The sequence below is a fragment of the Colossoma macropomum genome, unplaced genomic scaffold, assembly GCF_904425465.1.
Source record: "Colossoma macropomum unplaced genomic scaffold, Colossoma_macropomum, whole genome shotgun sequence".
In the NCBI taxonomy this organism is placed as follows: Eukaryota; Metazoa; Chordata; class Actinopteri; order Characiformes; family Serrasalmidae; genus Colossoma; species Colossoma macropomum.
In genome coordinates this window covers 3,488,487-3,506,613 of record NW_023495267.1, presented here as the reverse complement: position 1 = coordinate 3,506,613, position 18,127 = coordinate 3,488,487, and the positions used below count along the sequence as shown (strand labels likewise).

The following is an 18,127-nucleotide window of genomic DNA, read 5'->3' as shown; positions in this document are numbered from 1 at the left end:
GCTCCGGTGCCTACATGTGTCTACCTTGCAGAGCCCTCTAACTCACTCTCCTTCTCTTCCAGGAGAGCATGTCTGTGGCGGAGGACGAAGACGAGGATGAAAAGGTACTTCATTCTTTTTTATCTCGCCTCATTTTTTTCCCCACCTTTTTGATTAACCATAGCCTAAGAGTTCACAGAGCTGTGGGTCTGACCTTGTGGCGCTATGCCGAGCGTCACTGTCCCTCAAGCTGGCGTGTTTAACTCACAACATCCAAGTTTAACACACTGGAAATGAGGACAGCCACTGTTACCGTCTCAGCAAGCACCATTTTTCCTCTAGTAGTTTCAGTCTGGTCTCTGGGGAACGCTCCCGCATACGACAAATGGATTTGGTTGCTTTGCTGTGCTCCTTTGAAACACAGAAATAAGCACAGAACGGAATCATTAATTGAAGTCTAGCTTCCACTGGGGAATAGAGGCATTGTGAAAATTTCACACCAAATATGTCTAAATAGGGAGGCTGGTCTTTAGTTGAACTCAGGCTCAATAAATAAACGGTGTTATTGTCTTTATATGGAGGGCAGCAACCATTTGCAGGCCTAAGGTAGGTCATTAGGTTAATAAACTATAACAGATTTCTTGTTGCATTTATTGTTTTCTTTCTATAGTAAACATAATGCAGTTGTAAATAGCTGCTCATCACAGATGAATTTTAGTTCATTTTGCTCCAGCATGTGGTTTAATTTGTGGCAGTAGTCAGAGACTCTTAACTGTTAGCCATTAAAAGCGCCTTGTTGATTAAATTTGTATAGTCGCTGATGTGGCTCATAATCATATTAGCCTGTGTTGGCTGTTCTGGAGAGGAATGAGTTAATAGGAAGATGATGTGTTATTGCTTTCTGACTGCGTTGCGTGGAAGTGTGGAGCCCCGAGCCTCTGAGCAATGACCCCGGCGCTGTGTGGCTACAGGCCCGGGATTCATATCCATAATGTGCTAAATATATTCTGTTGTGATGACCGCAGGCTAACTTCATCTATGGAGAGGAACCCCTCTGTTAAAAACAGGTCTCTCTTCCAAATCCTGTCTGAGCTGAGCAGCTAATTCAAGGATGAAACACATTGTGTGTGTGTGTGTCTGTGTCTGCGCGCACAAGCACATTAGCTGATGCCCAGCAGCTAAACAATTGTAATAAATCTTGGGGGGAGAAAATGACTTTGCGCCCAAAGAAAAAGCAATGATATGGCAATTACATGTGGCTTATATGAGTACTGAATGCAAATGTCTGTATGTGTTTAAGACTTGGAAAATAATATTAGCTTAATATGTTATCCACAATAATCAGTTTCATTTGTCTAATTAGTTTTGATTTTAGCAGTAAAAAATAGCTACCAGTTCAGTTTCCACTGTCAGTGAACAGTGATAAGATTTTTTTAATACAAGCCACGAGTATCAGAATTAATGGATTTTTTTTTCTTCTGATGCTTGTTTCTAAGCCCTTTCACATTACGTGAAAATTAAATATGTCCTTTCATTTACTTAATTAAGCAGCTGTCTGTGTTTGCTTTAAGCTGTCTGCTCTAATTTAAAGCGGCCTTGTTTCAAAGTCCTGTTATGGGTCTAAGCTGTGCCTTTTAAATTTGATATCATAGAGGCAGATCAAGCAGTGTAGCTTTCCACAGCCTATCAAAGCCATCGCGGCTCATGTTTGGGGTTAAAGAATGATTGGTGTTAAATTTGATAACTTCAAAGGTGATACTTTTCCCATGTCTTTTGGTTACAATGGGAGTAAAGGCTATCCCCCTCTGAACAGGTTACGAATACCACTTGTGTATTTCTGCCGTTTTTCCTCAGAGGAAGAGAATATGTAAGCGTCTTGCTGAGAGATGCACAGGCCGAGAAATGAGGCTAAAGAAAGCCGATAGGAGAGGCTATGTTACTACAGCAGAAATAATGCACAACAGATCCTGCCCTGTGAGCACAAATCTGTCCTAAGGGAATGAGAGGGCCTACCAATCATAGGAGCAGGCAAAGTGACTTCCCTGTGGCCTTAGGTACCAGTCAGATTGTGCACATGGACACTGGTTTAACCAGAAAGCAAGAGGGTAGAAAAAACCAACCCCCTGGATGTGTGTCCTGGATGACTGGGAGGCTGCTGTGTGTTTGGCCTCGGGCCATGACTTGCCGCACACTGTCTGGTCTGGTTGAAGAGGCCCATAATGTGCTGAGAAAGAAAAGGAGCATGACTTACATGTAAAAGTGTTAAGAATGTTAAAATACTTTTTAAATACTAAAAATTTTCATGAGTACTTGATATATAGCTTTGCATTAATGTGCACTACATTTAAGAATATATTTTCCTCCTCCTTTAAAATGATCATTTCAGAGATTAAAGGTTTTAAGACAACAACATTATATGTGTAGCTAGCCACAGTACTGTGCAAAAGTCAGAGACTACCTTTCATTTATTTCCGCTCAAAACGGCCATTAGGTACAAGATATTCATTTTTTAGGAGATATTTCTGCAAACATTAGATATAAGATAATCCACTTGCATAAGGAAGGGGAACGTCAAAAGAAAATAAGTGAAAAAACAGGAGCTTAAAAAACTGGAGTTATAAAAAAAAATATCAAAAGACTTCTAACAACTGTAAAAGACCTGACAGACTACCAAAACCAAAAACTATCACCATCAGATAAACAGTACTTAAAGCTTCCGTCTTTGAGAGAGAGGAGAAAAGCTTCACTCTTGCTTCAGATCTGAAAAAATACAGGTGTTTCTGTCCATCCTTCCACTATGAGAAAACAACTCAACAGTATGAGTCTGAAAGGAAGAAAGAAAAATCTGCAAATCAATCAAAGAAGCTGCTGGTGTCCTCAGAATAATAGACTGACCACCCCAGAGTCCAGACCTCAGCATCACTGGATGTATTTGGGATTACTTGGATTGTGAGAAGCAGAAAATGCAATACCCCAGTGCAAACAACTTTTAAGACTGAATGTAGTTTGTCTCTAAGAAACCAAAAGCATGATACCTGAAAAGAGTGGAAGCTGTAATAAAGGCAAAAAGTGGACACAAATTTCAGATTTTCGCTGCTGAGGCTTCTGTGTAATTTTCTGCTAAATATGTTCTCTACTTAACTATAAATAACTTGCATTAATGATTGATGTAACTGGAAATTAAATAAATGAAGACTTTTAAACAGTACTCTACATCAGAATCAGGAGGTAATAAGAAGGTATGCCTAATCCTAAACCTAATCTTTACCTTAAACTCCATAACCAAAAGAAATGGTTTTGCCCTTTCGATTAAAAAAATAAAATGTAAAAAAAATTATAAAGTCATCATTTCGTTAGTCCTGACATTGCAGGTTTTTCTAAGAAAAATGAAAAAAAAAACACATATACACTCGCACACACAACACACTCCATGTCAGTATACCATACTTTCATTGTATCACCTTCAACATGTATCAAAATGGCAGACTGCTGATGTCTTATTGGCCAAGGCCCACACGCCTCTGTTACAGCTATGACTCCAGAAGCTGTGCGCCTACTGTCTATCCTAAACAAGTTGTTTATACAGGACAATTTGTGTCACAATTACGGGTTCACAACACATGCCATTCATTTCACTGCACCTCTCCGCTATCCACATATGATAAGTGAGTTGTAAATATTTGCACTGGCTTTGAATAAATATCCAAATTTGGCTCCACTTACACAAATTAAAAGCATGTTAAAACTCTTTTTGGGTGCTTTTTGATTGTGCCTAGTGTCCCTGTGAAACCACATTTTCTCTTTTTACCTTTGTACTTCAGATCAAATCTGCTTCCAGTCACCTTAAAAGCCAGCATTCGCAATTTCATCTGAAATGACAAGGGTTTTCTAATCAGCAAAAATGAACGGCTCTTGTCGTCTGTCCCTCCAAAACCCGTCCTCTCCCTCTTCAGAGGCTTGCTCCTGATTTTGTTTTTCAAGAGTACTGAAGAGTTTGCAAGGAGCACATGGCAATACACATACGTTAAAAAAAACAAGCATCAAATGAGTAATGGAGGATCTGCAGCCCATGTGGGGGAAAACAGAAGACTTCAAGGGTGTTTGGAAGATGAAATATAATAATCTGAAGAGCTTATTCATGTAGTTCCCCTGAATGATTTACTCTGTAGTCCTTTGGTCCCTATTAGCATGAAAGCTTAGTGTTGCTATGTCTTCCCCATTAACCTTGCTATCTTGCGAAAGTTATCTAAGACAGTTTATCTTGTATATATGTGTAGTCTAGCTGAGTAAGGTTAACTGTCTCCCATTAGACGAAATCCTACCATAATATAGGGACTTAGGTAATGTTGAGATAAAGATATGAAAGGGGGCTGTGGATTGACATGAGATTCTGGACGTGTGTGTGTGTACACAGTCAGGCAGTCAGTCATTGGGAAACACAGTACCATGTATCTGAAAAGCTCTCTGAAAACAGCTCTTGTTCCACTGCCTGAAAAAACCCAAGAGATGAACTGATATGGAACATAGACCACAAACGCATTTAGGTGGGAATAGTGCACTTCTGTTGTGCTTTTTCTTCTTATTTAATGCTTCAGGCAAAAACTATTCTCTTGACTGAAGCTTTCAACCATTATAAGTCTTAGTTATTGCAGACATAGTATAATTCATTAAGAATTATTTCTCACTCATAGGTAATCGAAACAACTGAAGAAATTCTCTTGAAAGTATATTCATAACGTTCAAGCAATACCAAATTTGTAAAAGTCAAAAACATATTTTATTATTATGATTTGAATTTGATGAAAAGTCGTTGTGGATACAGTCTTGTTCTATGGAAAGAATAAAAACTACACAAATGGAAAAAAGTCAAAAGTGCAGACTCAAACCTGAGGATGCAGAATGTAAATCTAATGTAAATTTAATTCATTATGTAATTATGCAATTACATTTAAATAGTACAAAATGTCGAGATACGTTTGGACTTCCAAGGGTTAAAAAGCACAGATTTGGGTTATCCACTGCTTTCCCTGTGCACAGACAGGGCGTGCGGAGTGTGGGAATGGCCAGTTTCCTATGGTTTCCTGTGTGTGTCTGGGGGAATGGAGAGTGACAGCAGGGAGTGGTGACTGGGGTCTCCCGGGGGTCGCCTCAGCAGCGCCGATAAAGACTCTCTCTCAGTCTGCCGTCTGGGAGGGATGCTTTTTTAAACATAAACATACACACCACACATCCTCCCCTCAATCACATGCTTCTCCTTCTCTCATCCCCCTCTCTTTGACTCTCGCTCACTCTCTCTCGCTGTCATTATTCCTGTCATTATTCCCTCCTTTTGATGTGGGGCTTCTTGGCTCTCTTTAGCTTGCATTACTCCTGTTATCTGCAGCTTTCTCTCTGTCTCTCTGCACCCCCTCCTCTCTGGAGAGTTCCACGCCAGGCCTTCATTGCTGAAGGAATCTCTGATGTGATCATGCTGCTTTGGACTTCAGATTATACTGGCAATCTTCCCTAAGTAAAATGGACTTTTCTCTTTTTTTATCCTCAGGAAGTCCATTTGGTCCGTGTCTCTGAATTACACTGCAACCCAATACTCTGTGATGCATCAAATACAGAAACGACAATGGGATTTCCCATCCCACTCATATTAAGTAAAAACATTGCTCGGTATTATGAGATTAGATATACTAGCGCAAGTTCACTCACATAAGATCACAGGCAGTAATAGATTTATCCACTGAGTCCAGCAGCGCACTCAATCTTGCTGTTAGCCCTCACACTAAGAAGTGTGATGCGTGCTAGCATGCACTCAAAAAAAAAAACACCACCACAAGCCTGCACTTGCCCAGTGGAGACTTGTGGATTGAGCAGCCTAACAAGTTCTCCTGCATCCTCTGCTCTCTCAGCCGTCTCTCTCTCGTCTCTCTGATGTGCTTCCTGATTGCTGATGGCCATTTTTACATCTTTTTCTTTCCCCACTTAATCTTTGATTGTGATGCACTTCTATTGTTTGTGGCCGACAAAAGCTGAAATTCTCCCCGCTCAGACTATGACAGCACAGGGGAAGTCGCCTCATTTTGAGGAGACTGTGGATTTGCAGCAGCTCATTACAGGCCATTGAGTAGATGAATTACTCCTGATGGCACACTGGAAATAAACTGCTCTTTATCTACCCATCTCCCAACCACTGATGTCCCTCATCACTGTTTTTTTTTCCCTTTCTAGGAATCAGAGAAAAGAGGACTGATGGAAAAAATCCATATGATTCAAGAAATTGTGCTCACTGTCCAGAACGTTCTAGACGAAGTAGCTTGCATAGGAGAAAGAGTAAAGAAGTAAGCGCTGAACTTTCTACCTGTCAGTTCCATTCCACCTTATTGGCCACTTTTGCATGCACACCAGTGGGCCATAAAAGACCCACCTTGACTTCCTGTGAATTTCAAATGCCAGTAAAACTACATTTAAGCACCCTTTTGAAAAGATCCCCACATTCTTTTTTACACAAATGTAACTTCATAACTCTCACTGATGCCTGTGTGATCAGAAGTTAATTAGTAATAAACAGTCATGGACAAAAGTCACAGTTCTCAAGTAGGTTCAGGTGGTAACTGTAATAGTTGCTATGTTAACATTGGAAACTTGAACACAAGATCAGCTGTTTTGCATATAAAAGATACAAGCTAAGTTGCTCAAGGGGTGCTTGTTCCTGTCCAACTGATGAATGACAGCAAACTGAACGATAGCTTTGTTTACCAACAGAAAAGGTGCACTTGAAACTTGCAGGGTAAGGTACAACAAACAGTCCAAGCATTATAGTCCAGTGCATTATAAATTATAGCAACCTAAAAAAAAAAGAAAAAAGTAAATTACAGCTGAAAGGTGTTGCAGCTGCATACATGTTTTCTACAGCTCAGTTAGAGTGGTTTATGAATTACTGACTAAATGCATAAAAAATTGAGCCAATATAAGAAACGAAGACTATGATGACTTTCAAAACGTGTCTCACTTATGTAAATATTCTAAAACATAGTTGTATGTTATTTACAGCACTTTCAACTGGTCGGTGCCTTTCTTGTCGTTCCTGGCCTGTGTGGTTCTGTTCACAGCTACTGCTGCGCTGTACTACATCCCTTTACGCTACATTGTCTTATTATGGGGTAAGTTAGTAAACACTGCTTCCAGTGGTGCAGCATATGGATTGATCTTCATTTCAAGAAATATTAACACATCAGTGTCACTTACGATTTAAGCAGGCAGTGCTTACTGATGGTTGACTTAAGGTGTTTAAATAGTCATTTTCACTGCACTGCCTAAGCTAGCAGATATAAATCATGAATCTGATCTACTGTTGTATAGTCTGTTGAGAGTACAGTTGTACATTTCTTGAATAAGGCTCCGTGTGTGCCCCCAAGGTACCGCACTGTAAAGTAAGGTTACACACCAGTGATGACTGCTGTTCCCAGTGTACACACTAAACATGCAAGACACATGAAAAGAAAAAGTCAATAAGAACTTTGAAATAAGTAAAACAATTTGACAACAGTTGGCCTTAAGTGAGTGCAATAATGTAATAATTTCTAATAAAAAAACTGTTAAACTACTTCAACACTGAACCTCTTGTGTCTGAAAAGAATTTGTCAAGATGTCAGTCTGCCAGAGGTACACTTAGAAGAAGACTGCTGTGATAGCACAAAACAACTATGTATAGCAGTTTGTATGCTGGTAATTTGACACATTTAGCAAGTGTGTGTGATAACTTTAGTTATTACTACATTCTTATTTGTGTAGGTGTTAAAAAATTTGCCAAGAAGCTCCTCAACCCACATGCCATTGACAATAATGAACTACTGGATTTCCTCAAGAGGGTACCTTCTGATGTTCAAAAGGTAAGAGTTTGTTTTTTGTACATATAGAGAGACAGAGGGAGGGGTACTAGAAAGGAATTCCCTTAAGATGGCTGCATTATTTGCTCTAGTAAAATTCCCAAGTGTTGCCAGGGATATTTCCTCAGGCTTTGTTTGATTTTAATGGAATCGCATCTTTAAAGGAAACGCCCCTCACCCCAAATTTTTTGTGTCCTGATGGAGTGGCCTGGCTGCCCAGATGGGGTCCGCTCTGATCTGTCTTCAGCCATATCTCTTCAGCCTTGTCCTTGATTATCAGTTTTTTGTGTGCGTGATGAAAGAAGGGTGGTGTTAGGGGCAGAATGATTGGCCAGGGGTTGTGTGTGTGCTTGGGTTGGGTGGCATTCCCCGTCACTTCAAGTTGTGGGAGTCGTTTAATGAAGTGGTGAACCAGTGCTGTCTTGCTGCATGCCATATGTAATGGAGTTTCAGCCATGGCTGATGCGTCATTCACAGTTACATCACAGGTCTGCAGCTGGGCTGCTGAGAGGACCAATACTGGGCACAATGGCACCATTTCCTGTTAGATGGTTAGTTAGGAGGCCTTCAGTTATTTCACTCAGATTGACCCTTAGGACACCAATTCAAGCCAAAGCTTTTTGGTGCTTCTCAGGCAAAGAGTAGGGAAAGCATTTGTAGCCCTCTGTGATAAACCTCTGCATGGTTGTGATATTTCCAGATGTTGTGGAACAGAATCAGAGCAACAGTGAGTTTGGGACTCACAGTATTCGCCAGTTAGCCAGAGAAGATGAAAAAAGAAAGAAAGAAAGAAAAAAAAAAACAGATGGAACACATTGCTGAATTTTCAGGACTTTTGAAGTGTCTTTTCATGACTGTATGAACCATCTTGCTTTTGAACACTTAGCATTTGAATAGAATGAATGAAGAACATTGGCTATGAATTCTAATTTGATACAGAGTATCAGAGAACACTCCAACACTCTACCACCACAACACAAAAATGTTATTAATGTATTACATAGGATCAGTGGGGTGCTCTCTCCATCGTCAAATGCAGTTACAAAGAGTAAGAAAGCACATGTGCAAATTGAGTACAAAAATGGATAAGTTTGTCATTTCCAAACCTCTATCTAAAAAAACGATGTGAACCGCCCAAATAAATGGTGCATTACAAAAGCTCAAATTGACTCCTGTCTCGCGTTTTTTGAAATGACTTGGCAATTAGTGCCTGTGCAGTTCTTCAAACACAAAGCCTCAAAACTGGACTTCTGACGGCAGCTCCTCTGTCCTAAAATAAGAAGCATCTGTCAGTTCTGAGGCCGGTTTCATGTTCTGATGCAGCCGCCGCCGTCTTTGTTCCCTCTCTCTCTCTCCATCTCTCCACTCTCATAATCATGGCCTGGTAATTAGTGTGCGCTCCGTTACCTTACGGCACACTACCAGGTTATTGTTTTGTGAGGGGAAAAACAAGAAAAACAGTTTCATGACTTTTATGCTTGAGGCCTATCAACTGAATTTTTATTCTTTTTTCTTTCTTTTTTAATCTGCTTAATTCTGCACATCGGATGTACTGTGGATTTGGACAGGGCATAGAGAGCAATTTTCCCCACATAGACCAAGTAACTTTATACAAACTTTTAATATATCTCTAGTTATGAGCAAAGATTCCTCCATCTTCAGTTCAAAATGATACCTTTTCTTCTTCAGAGAAATTAGCTTTCAAGGTAAGAAATAGCAAACATTATACACAGCACTTTGACTGCAGGCACAATTCATTGATAGCTTCTGGTAATGGTAAATTCAGCATGTCTGCATGTGTTTTAAACTAAATTGTGAAGCTGAGCGATTAAGTCCTCTGTGTGGGTATGTAACAGAAACCTGCGGAGTGTGTGACGCAGGCAGTGGAAGTTTAGTGGAGCGGTGCTTAAAGGAGTCAGGGGAGCAGAGGTCAGAGTTGAAGGTTCCCGTGAAGAAAGGGAAAAGTGAGCCTCGTGTTCAGTGAGACCAGAAGATGCGCGTGATCATCCATAACCGTGGAGCCCAGAGCAGCCCAGACGCAAACTCCTGCCTACGAAGCTGCTATAATTAGTCCAGCGCAAAAAAGTTTCCTTGGGAAGGACACAACTGACAAATCTCTGGCTTACGATGACCTTATGGCAGGGCCACTCAACCAGCACACATCTGCATCCGATATAGTTTGTCTAGTGGTGCTGGAGATGTTGGAGGGGTAGGGTATGGAGGGGTATTTGCTGCTGCATCGGTGAGGAACCCTTGACTTTTCAAATCCGTCCTCCCTGTGATTAATCCCCTCTGCTCCTGTGTTTAAAAAATGATTCATTACAGGCGTGCCCGCCTCTGCTTTCCCCCTGCAACCGGCTCTCCTCAGGGGAGCCATTACTGTGCGCCGGGCCTCAGCTCCGATTACCTGCCTCCCACCAAAGCACTGTTTGTTTTTACAGGTGCAGTACGGCGAGTTGAGAGCGGCTGGCATCCAGAGTGCACAGAAGAAGAAGCGTTAGCGTTCCAAAGGAAAAAGCCAGGCTGTGGTGAAATTGGTGCTCTCTAGTTCAGTCCAGGCTGTCCCCCGCTCACCTTCCAGGGCAGTCAATCTCATATACTCCTTGTGGTGTGGTTGCTGCCAGCCTCTCTTATGTCACAGTGTGTGTGAGTGCATGTGTCTTTTTTGACAGGAGGTTCTCAGTGACTCACAGGCCAGTGTATAGATCCATCTTCTTTGAGCGATGCCATAGCAGAGCCACTTTTGGTTCTTTAAAGAACCATTTTTGACAAAAAAGAGATGTGTGAGTGAAAAGAAGTAAACGTAATGTCAAGGTTCTATAACTATTTGAGTTCTTTCCTTTTTATGTAGTCCCTCTATGGCATCCAAAAAGAACCTTTTTTAAGAGCACCATTATTTTTAAGAGTGTAATGGAAGAGTAGTGGAATGTATTAACAGTAATTCTACCAAGCAATACTTCTGTGTGCAGTCATATGTGTGTATATTAAGTATTTTACAAGGCTTCTAATGTGCTCAGCCCATCGGCATTTCTATTTTATAATAATGAGTTGGACTGGGAAAGCATTTTTTGGTCTTTCAGCAACAAAGATTAGTCCTCAAAGCATGACAGACATGCTAAAGTATATTAGAATCTAGAGTGTATAGATTGTACATACAGGGCAGAAAATATTGTTTAAGTATAAATGCATGGAAGATGTGATGTGCATCCTAAGTTGCCTGCTTATTATGAAATACTGAAGCACTTTCAAATGTCAGTTAAATTTATTATATAGGCCAATGTAAATATGACTTTTTGGGGTAAACTTTATACTTAAACTATATGGTTCATATGATTTTACAATACTTCAATCTGTATTTTTCAACCTTTTGTATACTGTGAAAAGATGAAACATAAAAAAATGTTAGCACTAACTAATGGTTTGACTTCTTGAGTGTACTTTTTCCCCGTTGCTTACGTCCTCAGCACTCCATTAGCTGTGGAGGATCCTTTCTGTGTGTAAACACAGTGGCGCGCGGTGAGCCTGTGTGATTAGCCAGCCCACCCCTGCTTTAGTGAAGGACTGTGGCCACGGCTGCACGCCGCTTGGCGAGAAACACATCAAAGACCCCCGCGTGTCCAGAGCAGCGGGCTAATGCACTGCTTTTGTTGTTCTATCACAATAACAAGGTCCAGATGAGAGAGCTCATCTCTCTCGCTCACACACACATTGGGGTGGAGGGGGGGAGGGGGGAGAGCGAGAGAGAGAGAGAGAGAGAGAGAGAGAGAGAGAGAGAGAGAGAGAGAGAGAGAGAATATGCTCTCCATTGCCTGCACTTAGTGTCTCCCATTTTCATTAAAATCACCTCCAGTGCCTAATGGCTCTCTAGCAGGCCCATCACTCTGTAGTGTTGTTCTCAGTGATGGAGCCCCAAGTACAGTAAATGGAGCTTCCCTGCCTCATCAACTTATTTATTCATATTATACACACATTCTCGTCCCTCCTCCATCAGAGGGCCTTTTTATATAAAAAAGCAACATTTTCAAAAGTGTAGCAACTTGAATCGAGCCATAGAAAGCATTGATATGCAATTATTATAATTAAATGATGATCAGTATATTAATCATCACTGTACAATGAGAGTGGTCCCTCTCTCTCGTTTTAAGGATGTTAATTAAGAATTTTGGCATTGATTCTGATCCCAAGGGATCTTCATCTACGATGAAGGAATTATCTTTCAGAAAACGGAAGCAAACCGCAGAGGATGAGAAACTTTTTCTAAGTTCATTTCTCTTCTCTTTTTCTCCCTAACATAGTGAGGTAAATAACCACGCAGCCGCTTTGTAAAAATAGCTATGGCGGGCCAGAGTCATGTATGGCTCTTGTCGTACAGAAGAGTGCTGCAACCAGCGTGGGGAGTTTGTTCTGACTGATTGGAGTACTGAGTATCACCCCACCACCACACACACAAAAACAAACTCAGCTCTATCCCCCTTTCTCTTTCTTTCTTTATCTCCACTCCTCCGCTGGTGAAAGAGCATCGGGTGGGTGCGGCGTGAAGAGTTTGATTGGCTCCGGGGGACCCGCCAGAGCCCCGGGCGATCTCTTTTGACAGTCTGATAGAGACATCACGGCGCTCTCCCAGGAGCTGCCACCAGGGGTCCGTTTCAAAGTGAGGGGGAGTGGAGGTGACCTGCAGCCTCCTCAGACGAGAAGGAATCCCACACACACACACACACACACACACACACACACACACAAGCTTCCAGCCCTCTGCCTATACCAACTCCACAAGGGACTGAAGAGAGAGGGAGAGAGAACCGCTCACTAAAGGAGACCCAATCAAGCTCCGGCGAGAGGTGAAACCAATTAAACAATGCTAGCAGAAAAGCGCTAGTCATCAGGTTAGCGACTTGAAAGCTTGCCTTTAACTTTAAGTGGAAGTGAAGTGTTTTTCTTTTTTTGCTGCAGCAGAGGCATTCTTTAAAAAAAAAACCAGATTGGCTCAATAATGCACATGAAATGAAAAGCCGCCAATTACATACAATTACCTGTGGAAAAAAGATCAAGGACTTTATCATCATCAATTGGAGCTTTCAGTTATGGTCCAATACTGCATGGCTAAATTGCATGTTGCATACTGTATGTAGCATCAGTACTACAGAAAAGAAGAAGTGTAAAATGATAATCTGCTCCATTCATCCTTTCTTCGTAGGCAGCTAAAACTGTCATCTGCGCAGTTATCAGCAAGATAGAAATATCATCTGCATTACTAAAAAAACAATGACAAAGACATCGGCAGACAAAGGGTTTCAAGCAAAGTACTCTCACAACGGCCACTTGCTTTCACTGTAGTATACACACAGTCATATTTAAGAAATTATTTATCAATATATGTCCAACCCTTGGGATCCAGAACCCAAATCTCTACAGAAGACTAAGCAGGCAATATGGTCCCTGAAAGCATTTCAAATCCCTGGATGTTTCACAAGCTCACTAATGAACATCTCAACCACGCAGCAGTTAACACGGCTTGTATCATCCTTCTCTATTTCGTTGTTGTTGTGCTCGGCGTGGTACTGATGTCTTCATCAGCCTGTCAGGACGGATGCGCCTGCAGCTGTGGCAGGTCCCTCAAGAGCCTGTCGCACTCCTTGTTTCCATGGTAGTCCTTCAGGCAGCACCACGGGCAGGCTGTGTGCAAGGACCCCTACAACTTGTTTTCTTTTTTTTCCTCTCCTTTTTTTAAGCAGTCATTTCTCTGATTTGCAGCCCCAAAGCAGGCATCAAACCACCATGCACCAAACAGAGAGTGAGAGAGAATCTGCCACTTCTGTTGCGGGTCCCTGGCTTTTTCCCTTCTGGACGTGGTGCCAGTCGAAACTCATTTTAATAAGCCAGCTACTGTTTGGCTTATTACTGGCGCACAAGTGCTTTCATTAAGGCACAGTGACCCTCCCTTGCCATGTTCCCAGGTAGGAAGAAGAGGCAAACACTTCCTGTAAGCTTACAAGTGTCACATCATTTGGATTTCATCTGTTTTTCCCAGGTAGCCAGTGAAAACAAACAAGACCTGTCTGAGTTTAGAGTGTTGAGGCTGCTCAAGACTGCAGAGGTTAGGCTTGAGTCTGAGAGAGAACCATGACACCAATAAAGTGGAGAGACTTGCCTGAAATCAGTTGCTAATGAGATCCAAATGAAAGTCTCGAGTGGTTTTGCAACACCTTGGGATTGCAGTGCTAGCATAGCTGCCATCACCTGAGGAACCTTAAGCCTACATGCTAAGAATACCACTGCAGCCTAGGCGTTAATGAACTATACTGATATCCTATATGTCTTACATATTAACCATACAGAAACCATAAACTGACTATTCATTTAGTAAGGTATTTTGATAAGTTTTTGTTATGTTAACAGACTCAGTTGAAAATGAGGGAAAAAAAACACCTCTACAATAATGCTCATTTCTGCTAGCCTCCAATGGGATTCCAGTACTATGTTAGTGCTAAGCTAATGGCCATTGGCATGAACACATTTTGGCGATTTTAGATTAAACTTTGAGATTTGAAGATTGTAAAAGGCATTTCATATTTTATTTGAAGCATGTCACAGGCATATTAAGATATTTTACCTTGTAGCAGTTTTAAAGTCACTCTTTTCATAAACAGTCCTGGCACAGAGTTGCCACTGTTTTCTACATACTGACCAAAATGCCACTCCTATTCGCAATCAGTGATGTATCTTGGTGCACCAGAAGGCTTACAATCACATTTTTTTCCTCACAAAAATGATCCTATCCCACTGGAAATCAAAAAGTGATTGGCTGATTCCACTGTCACTTTCTAGTTTTATTATAATGTTTATATTCAAAATGAACTAAAAAATACAGACTTTTTTTTTTCAGAAAAATCTTTAGGCTTTCCCTGAGGGCTCCCCACTGTCTATCAGTATCACTGAAACTAAAAATTAGACACCAATACTACTACTACACCAATACCAGTATAGGCAACATAATTACAATAGGGCAGGCTTGATCATGAGTCTGAAAAAAGTAGGAATAAAGAACTGCCTTATATTATTTTCAGCCTGTGCTGTATGTAGATGAGGAAAGGCCTGACAGCGCTTAGTATAAAGGTGAAGATTAGTATCAAGCATTAGGGTGAAAATATTAATGAGGTAATGAGAAATCAAGACGGCAGATCAGCCCACGGAAAGTGAGCTCTGTTTTCAGAAGCTGTAGTTTGCGTGTTATTTATACAGAGGGAGTATCGCACTCATTGACACCCAGCCACAATTTCCTGCAATATATCAAGTGCGGAGGGGTAGCCTTTAAGAGCTTAAATTAAATCATTGGCCTTTAAAAGCATCTCTCTGAGGGGTCTGTCCGCATTAATAAATTCGTCTGATTCGGCTTTAATATTATTCCTAGTGCATTAGAATAAAGTGAACAGCTGGGATGGTGGCCAGTCTCGGGGGGGCACTGGCAAGGGCCAGGAGTGGTTCATTGTGCGTGTGCATGAGGGCGGGCAGGTGTGTGAGGGGCCTGGGCCGAGAGGTCTCTGCATTTACAGGTGCAGCCATGACAGGCTCAGCTCCAGGAGCAGAAAAGGCCAGGCTTTAGATGAAAGGAGCCAGGGGAGAGCGACTGACCACCACAGAAACAATGTCACCCCTTCCAAATGGCCGTGCCAGACAAGCTCGCAGTGCTGATAAGAAGCAGCAAGGGAATGTGGCCTGCTCTGTGTCTTTTTTTCTCCTCTCTCGTCCTGCTTTATCAGTGCAGGGAAGTACGTTAAAGAATGTTAATAGGAAAGGACAGTTCTCTCAGTGACAGGGAATAACAATAATCACAAAAATTAATGTGGGAAATAATCCTCTTTTGCTTTTTTATCTCCAGACAAACTGCCTTGAGTAAGCACCTTGAGATTTTTTTCCAAGAAGCACCGATATGGAGATAGAAACACAGAGGGTGGGGAGGGGGGAGGGGGGAGAGTGCGAAACCTTTGTTAACTATCAATTGTTGCCTCAATGGTCCGCGTTTAGCATGCGTGCACTCCGTCAGGCAACAATACACAGTATAATTTAATAGCATATTTCATTTTAATTAACAGTGATATAACAGTGCGACTTGCAGCCTCCTGAGGCCGGAGCACAATATTTGGTTTGATGAATCTGCCGGAGCCGCTCTCAGTCCCCACTCTCACCCCTGGGATTCAGGTATCATTAGAGACGAGCACAGAGCTGCTTTTTGTCTCACAGAAAGAGAGATTAAAACACACACACAAATTTTCCACAGTGAGTGGGTGACTGGAGAAGTGTTCAATATTAATGGCCTTTCATCAAGGACACAATTAGGACACCTCTATTTGACACCTTCTATAGTATGCGGATGAATATGTATAGCCAGTCACCAGAAATGAGCAACAGCAAAAAAAAAAAAAAAAATTACAAAGTGAGATCATGGGGATAGTAGTAGAAGAGTAGATAGGAGTGAGGAGGTGCGTGATGTGACAATCAAGGCCTGATCTATTTTGATCTGCACAGAATTTCAAAGAGGCAAGAGTGTTAAAAGTCCATCATAAGCCCACTTCATAACATACAGCCTAGGGCAAGAGGTATGCAAACACGCATTAGCATATGCATATGCAGTCCTGTGTTTGAAATTCCCACAGCCTTGTCTCTAGAAGAAATGAGCACAATGCACACACAAATGGTGTGTTCTTGCGCCCGCTCGCATGTGTGCATGCTCAGGCGCACCACCATATGTTACAATCTATTTTTTTTTAAACAATTTATGTGAATATACAGAATGCCTGGAAGAACCTTTTGACCTAATGTCAATGCAACATAAAGCTTGCACCTGCTGTTTCTTTGCTAACCGTAATTCTTAGCATTTATAAATGTAACCATAATATGGATGTCCTATAATGTTCCTCATTATGGTCCAGCTTGTCATTAAGTTACTTTACAGAATCATGTGTACGACACACATTCGGAGGATCAGAGTGGTCATCATCTTTTGCCACTGATAATGCAGGCATGCTCGGGGCCTAGTTAGCCTCCATCACTCTCATTAACAAGACCTGCTAATTATGGCCCACATGAACTCTTCCCTAGATCCAAAGCATGCCACTGCGCTCATCCTAAATGAACATACCACCAAAGCAGGAAGGGGGGCTATAATTGCATGAAAAAGCTCCAGATTCAGATTAATTAGATAGGGTCTTGCAATGTAACCACTTTGCTCTATGATCATGACTTAAAGCGCCCAGTGGTGGAGATGCTAAAACACTGTTTGTTTTACTCGTAGAGTCTACGATGTCAGCCACCAGGGCCCAATTAGCCAGCGACTGAAGCCTGCGTTAGATTCTCCTCTTTAGCTTTGACAGTGCGGAGAGGCCCACGTGGTCATATCTCCCCACTGACCGCTCTGCTGAAACCTCAACATGCTTCGCTTTACCATAGCTCGATAGGCTTGCATGCCACAAAGTCATACCACGAAAAGTTTCAGAGAAGGATGACAGGTAGGGCAGGACTGAGTACGGTTTGTTCACTACACCAAGGTAAGAAAGATTGTAAAAGCATCCGGATGACTACCTTGTAGAAGCCTAAATATAAGCTAGTATAGATGTCAGGCATAATTTTGCTCCTTAAAAGAAAACAGTATTTTTCTACCTAACTTTACACTGCAGTATCTGTAGTGTCTGAGCTCCACAGACAAAAAATGACCTGCAAAAAACACAAAACCCATTGATTTGAAACAATTGTAATAGAAGCCAAAGGTGCCAGGTGCCTCAGCTAATTTATCAGAGCTTTTATAAAGCATTTAGTACACAGTTATTACACAATGCCAAACACACAAACTACACACAAAGTCTCTGACAAGTCATTTTCATTCCAGCAAACAGCTATACTAAATTCTTCACAAAACTATGAGCAGAGTCTGAGAACCATCTACACAATATTCCTCACACTTGGTAAAATTCAACCGTGTTGGAAAGAAAACTTCATGCAATTTTTGGCAAAGATTTCATATTTGTGTAACAGTATGATCTAATTGGAAGGCAGATTGTTACACTGCATTAAGTGCTACCATAAGCAACACACTGCTACTGAATACCTAGAGCTCCACAACGTCAAGCGAAATGTAATAACGCACATTACTGGATTTAAAAAAAAAAAATTGTGGAATGTCCACGGGTCTTTAGGCAGGCAGCAAGAGACCAATTAGCAAGTAGTTTGAGTGTGAAGGAGAGGTGTGTGAGCGAAAGGGGGGATGATGATGGCAGGAG

The 18,127-nt window shown here is 41.5% G+C and overlaps 1 protein-coding gene across 1 annotated transcript in view; it reads left to right on the top strand.

The window, feature by feature from the left end:
• Window positions 1-11,164, top strand: part of mctp2a (multiple C2 domains, transmembrane 2a) — a 51,618-nt gene extending 40,454 nt beyond the window's left edge. The window contains exons 19-23 of the mRNA XM_036561744.1: window positions 63-104; window positions 6,199-6,308; window positions 7,021-7,130; window positions 7,762-7,859; window positions 10,298-11,164. Coding sequence (XP_036417637.1) covers window positions 63-104; window positions 6,199-6,308; window positions 7,021-7,130; window positions 7,762-7,859; window positions 10,298-10,357 — 420 coding nt within the window. The 3' untranslated portion in view covers window positions 10,358-11,164. The remainder of the gene's footprint in view (window positions 1-62; window positions 105-6,198; window positions 6,309-7,020; window positions 7,131-7,761; window positions 7,860-10,297) is intronic.
• The last annotated feature ends 6,963 nt before the right edge of the window (window positions 11,165-18,127 follow it).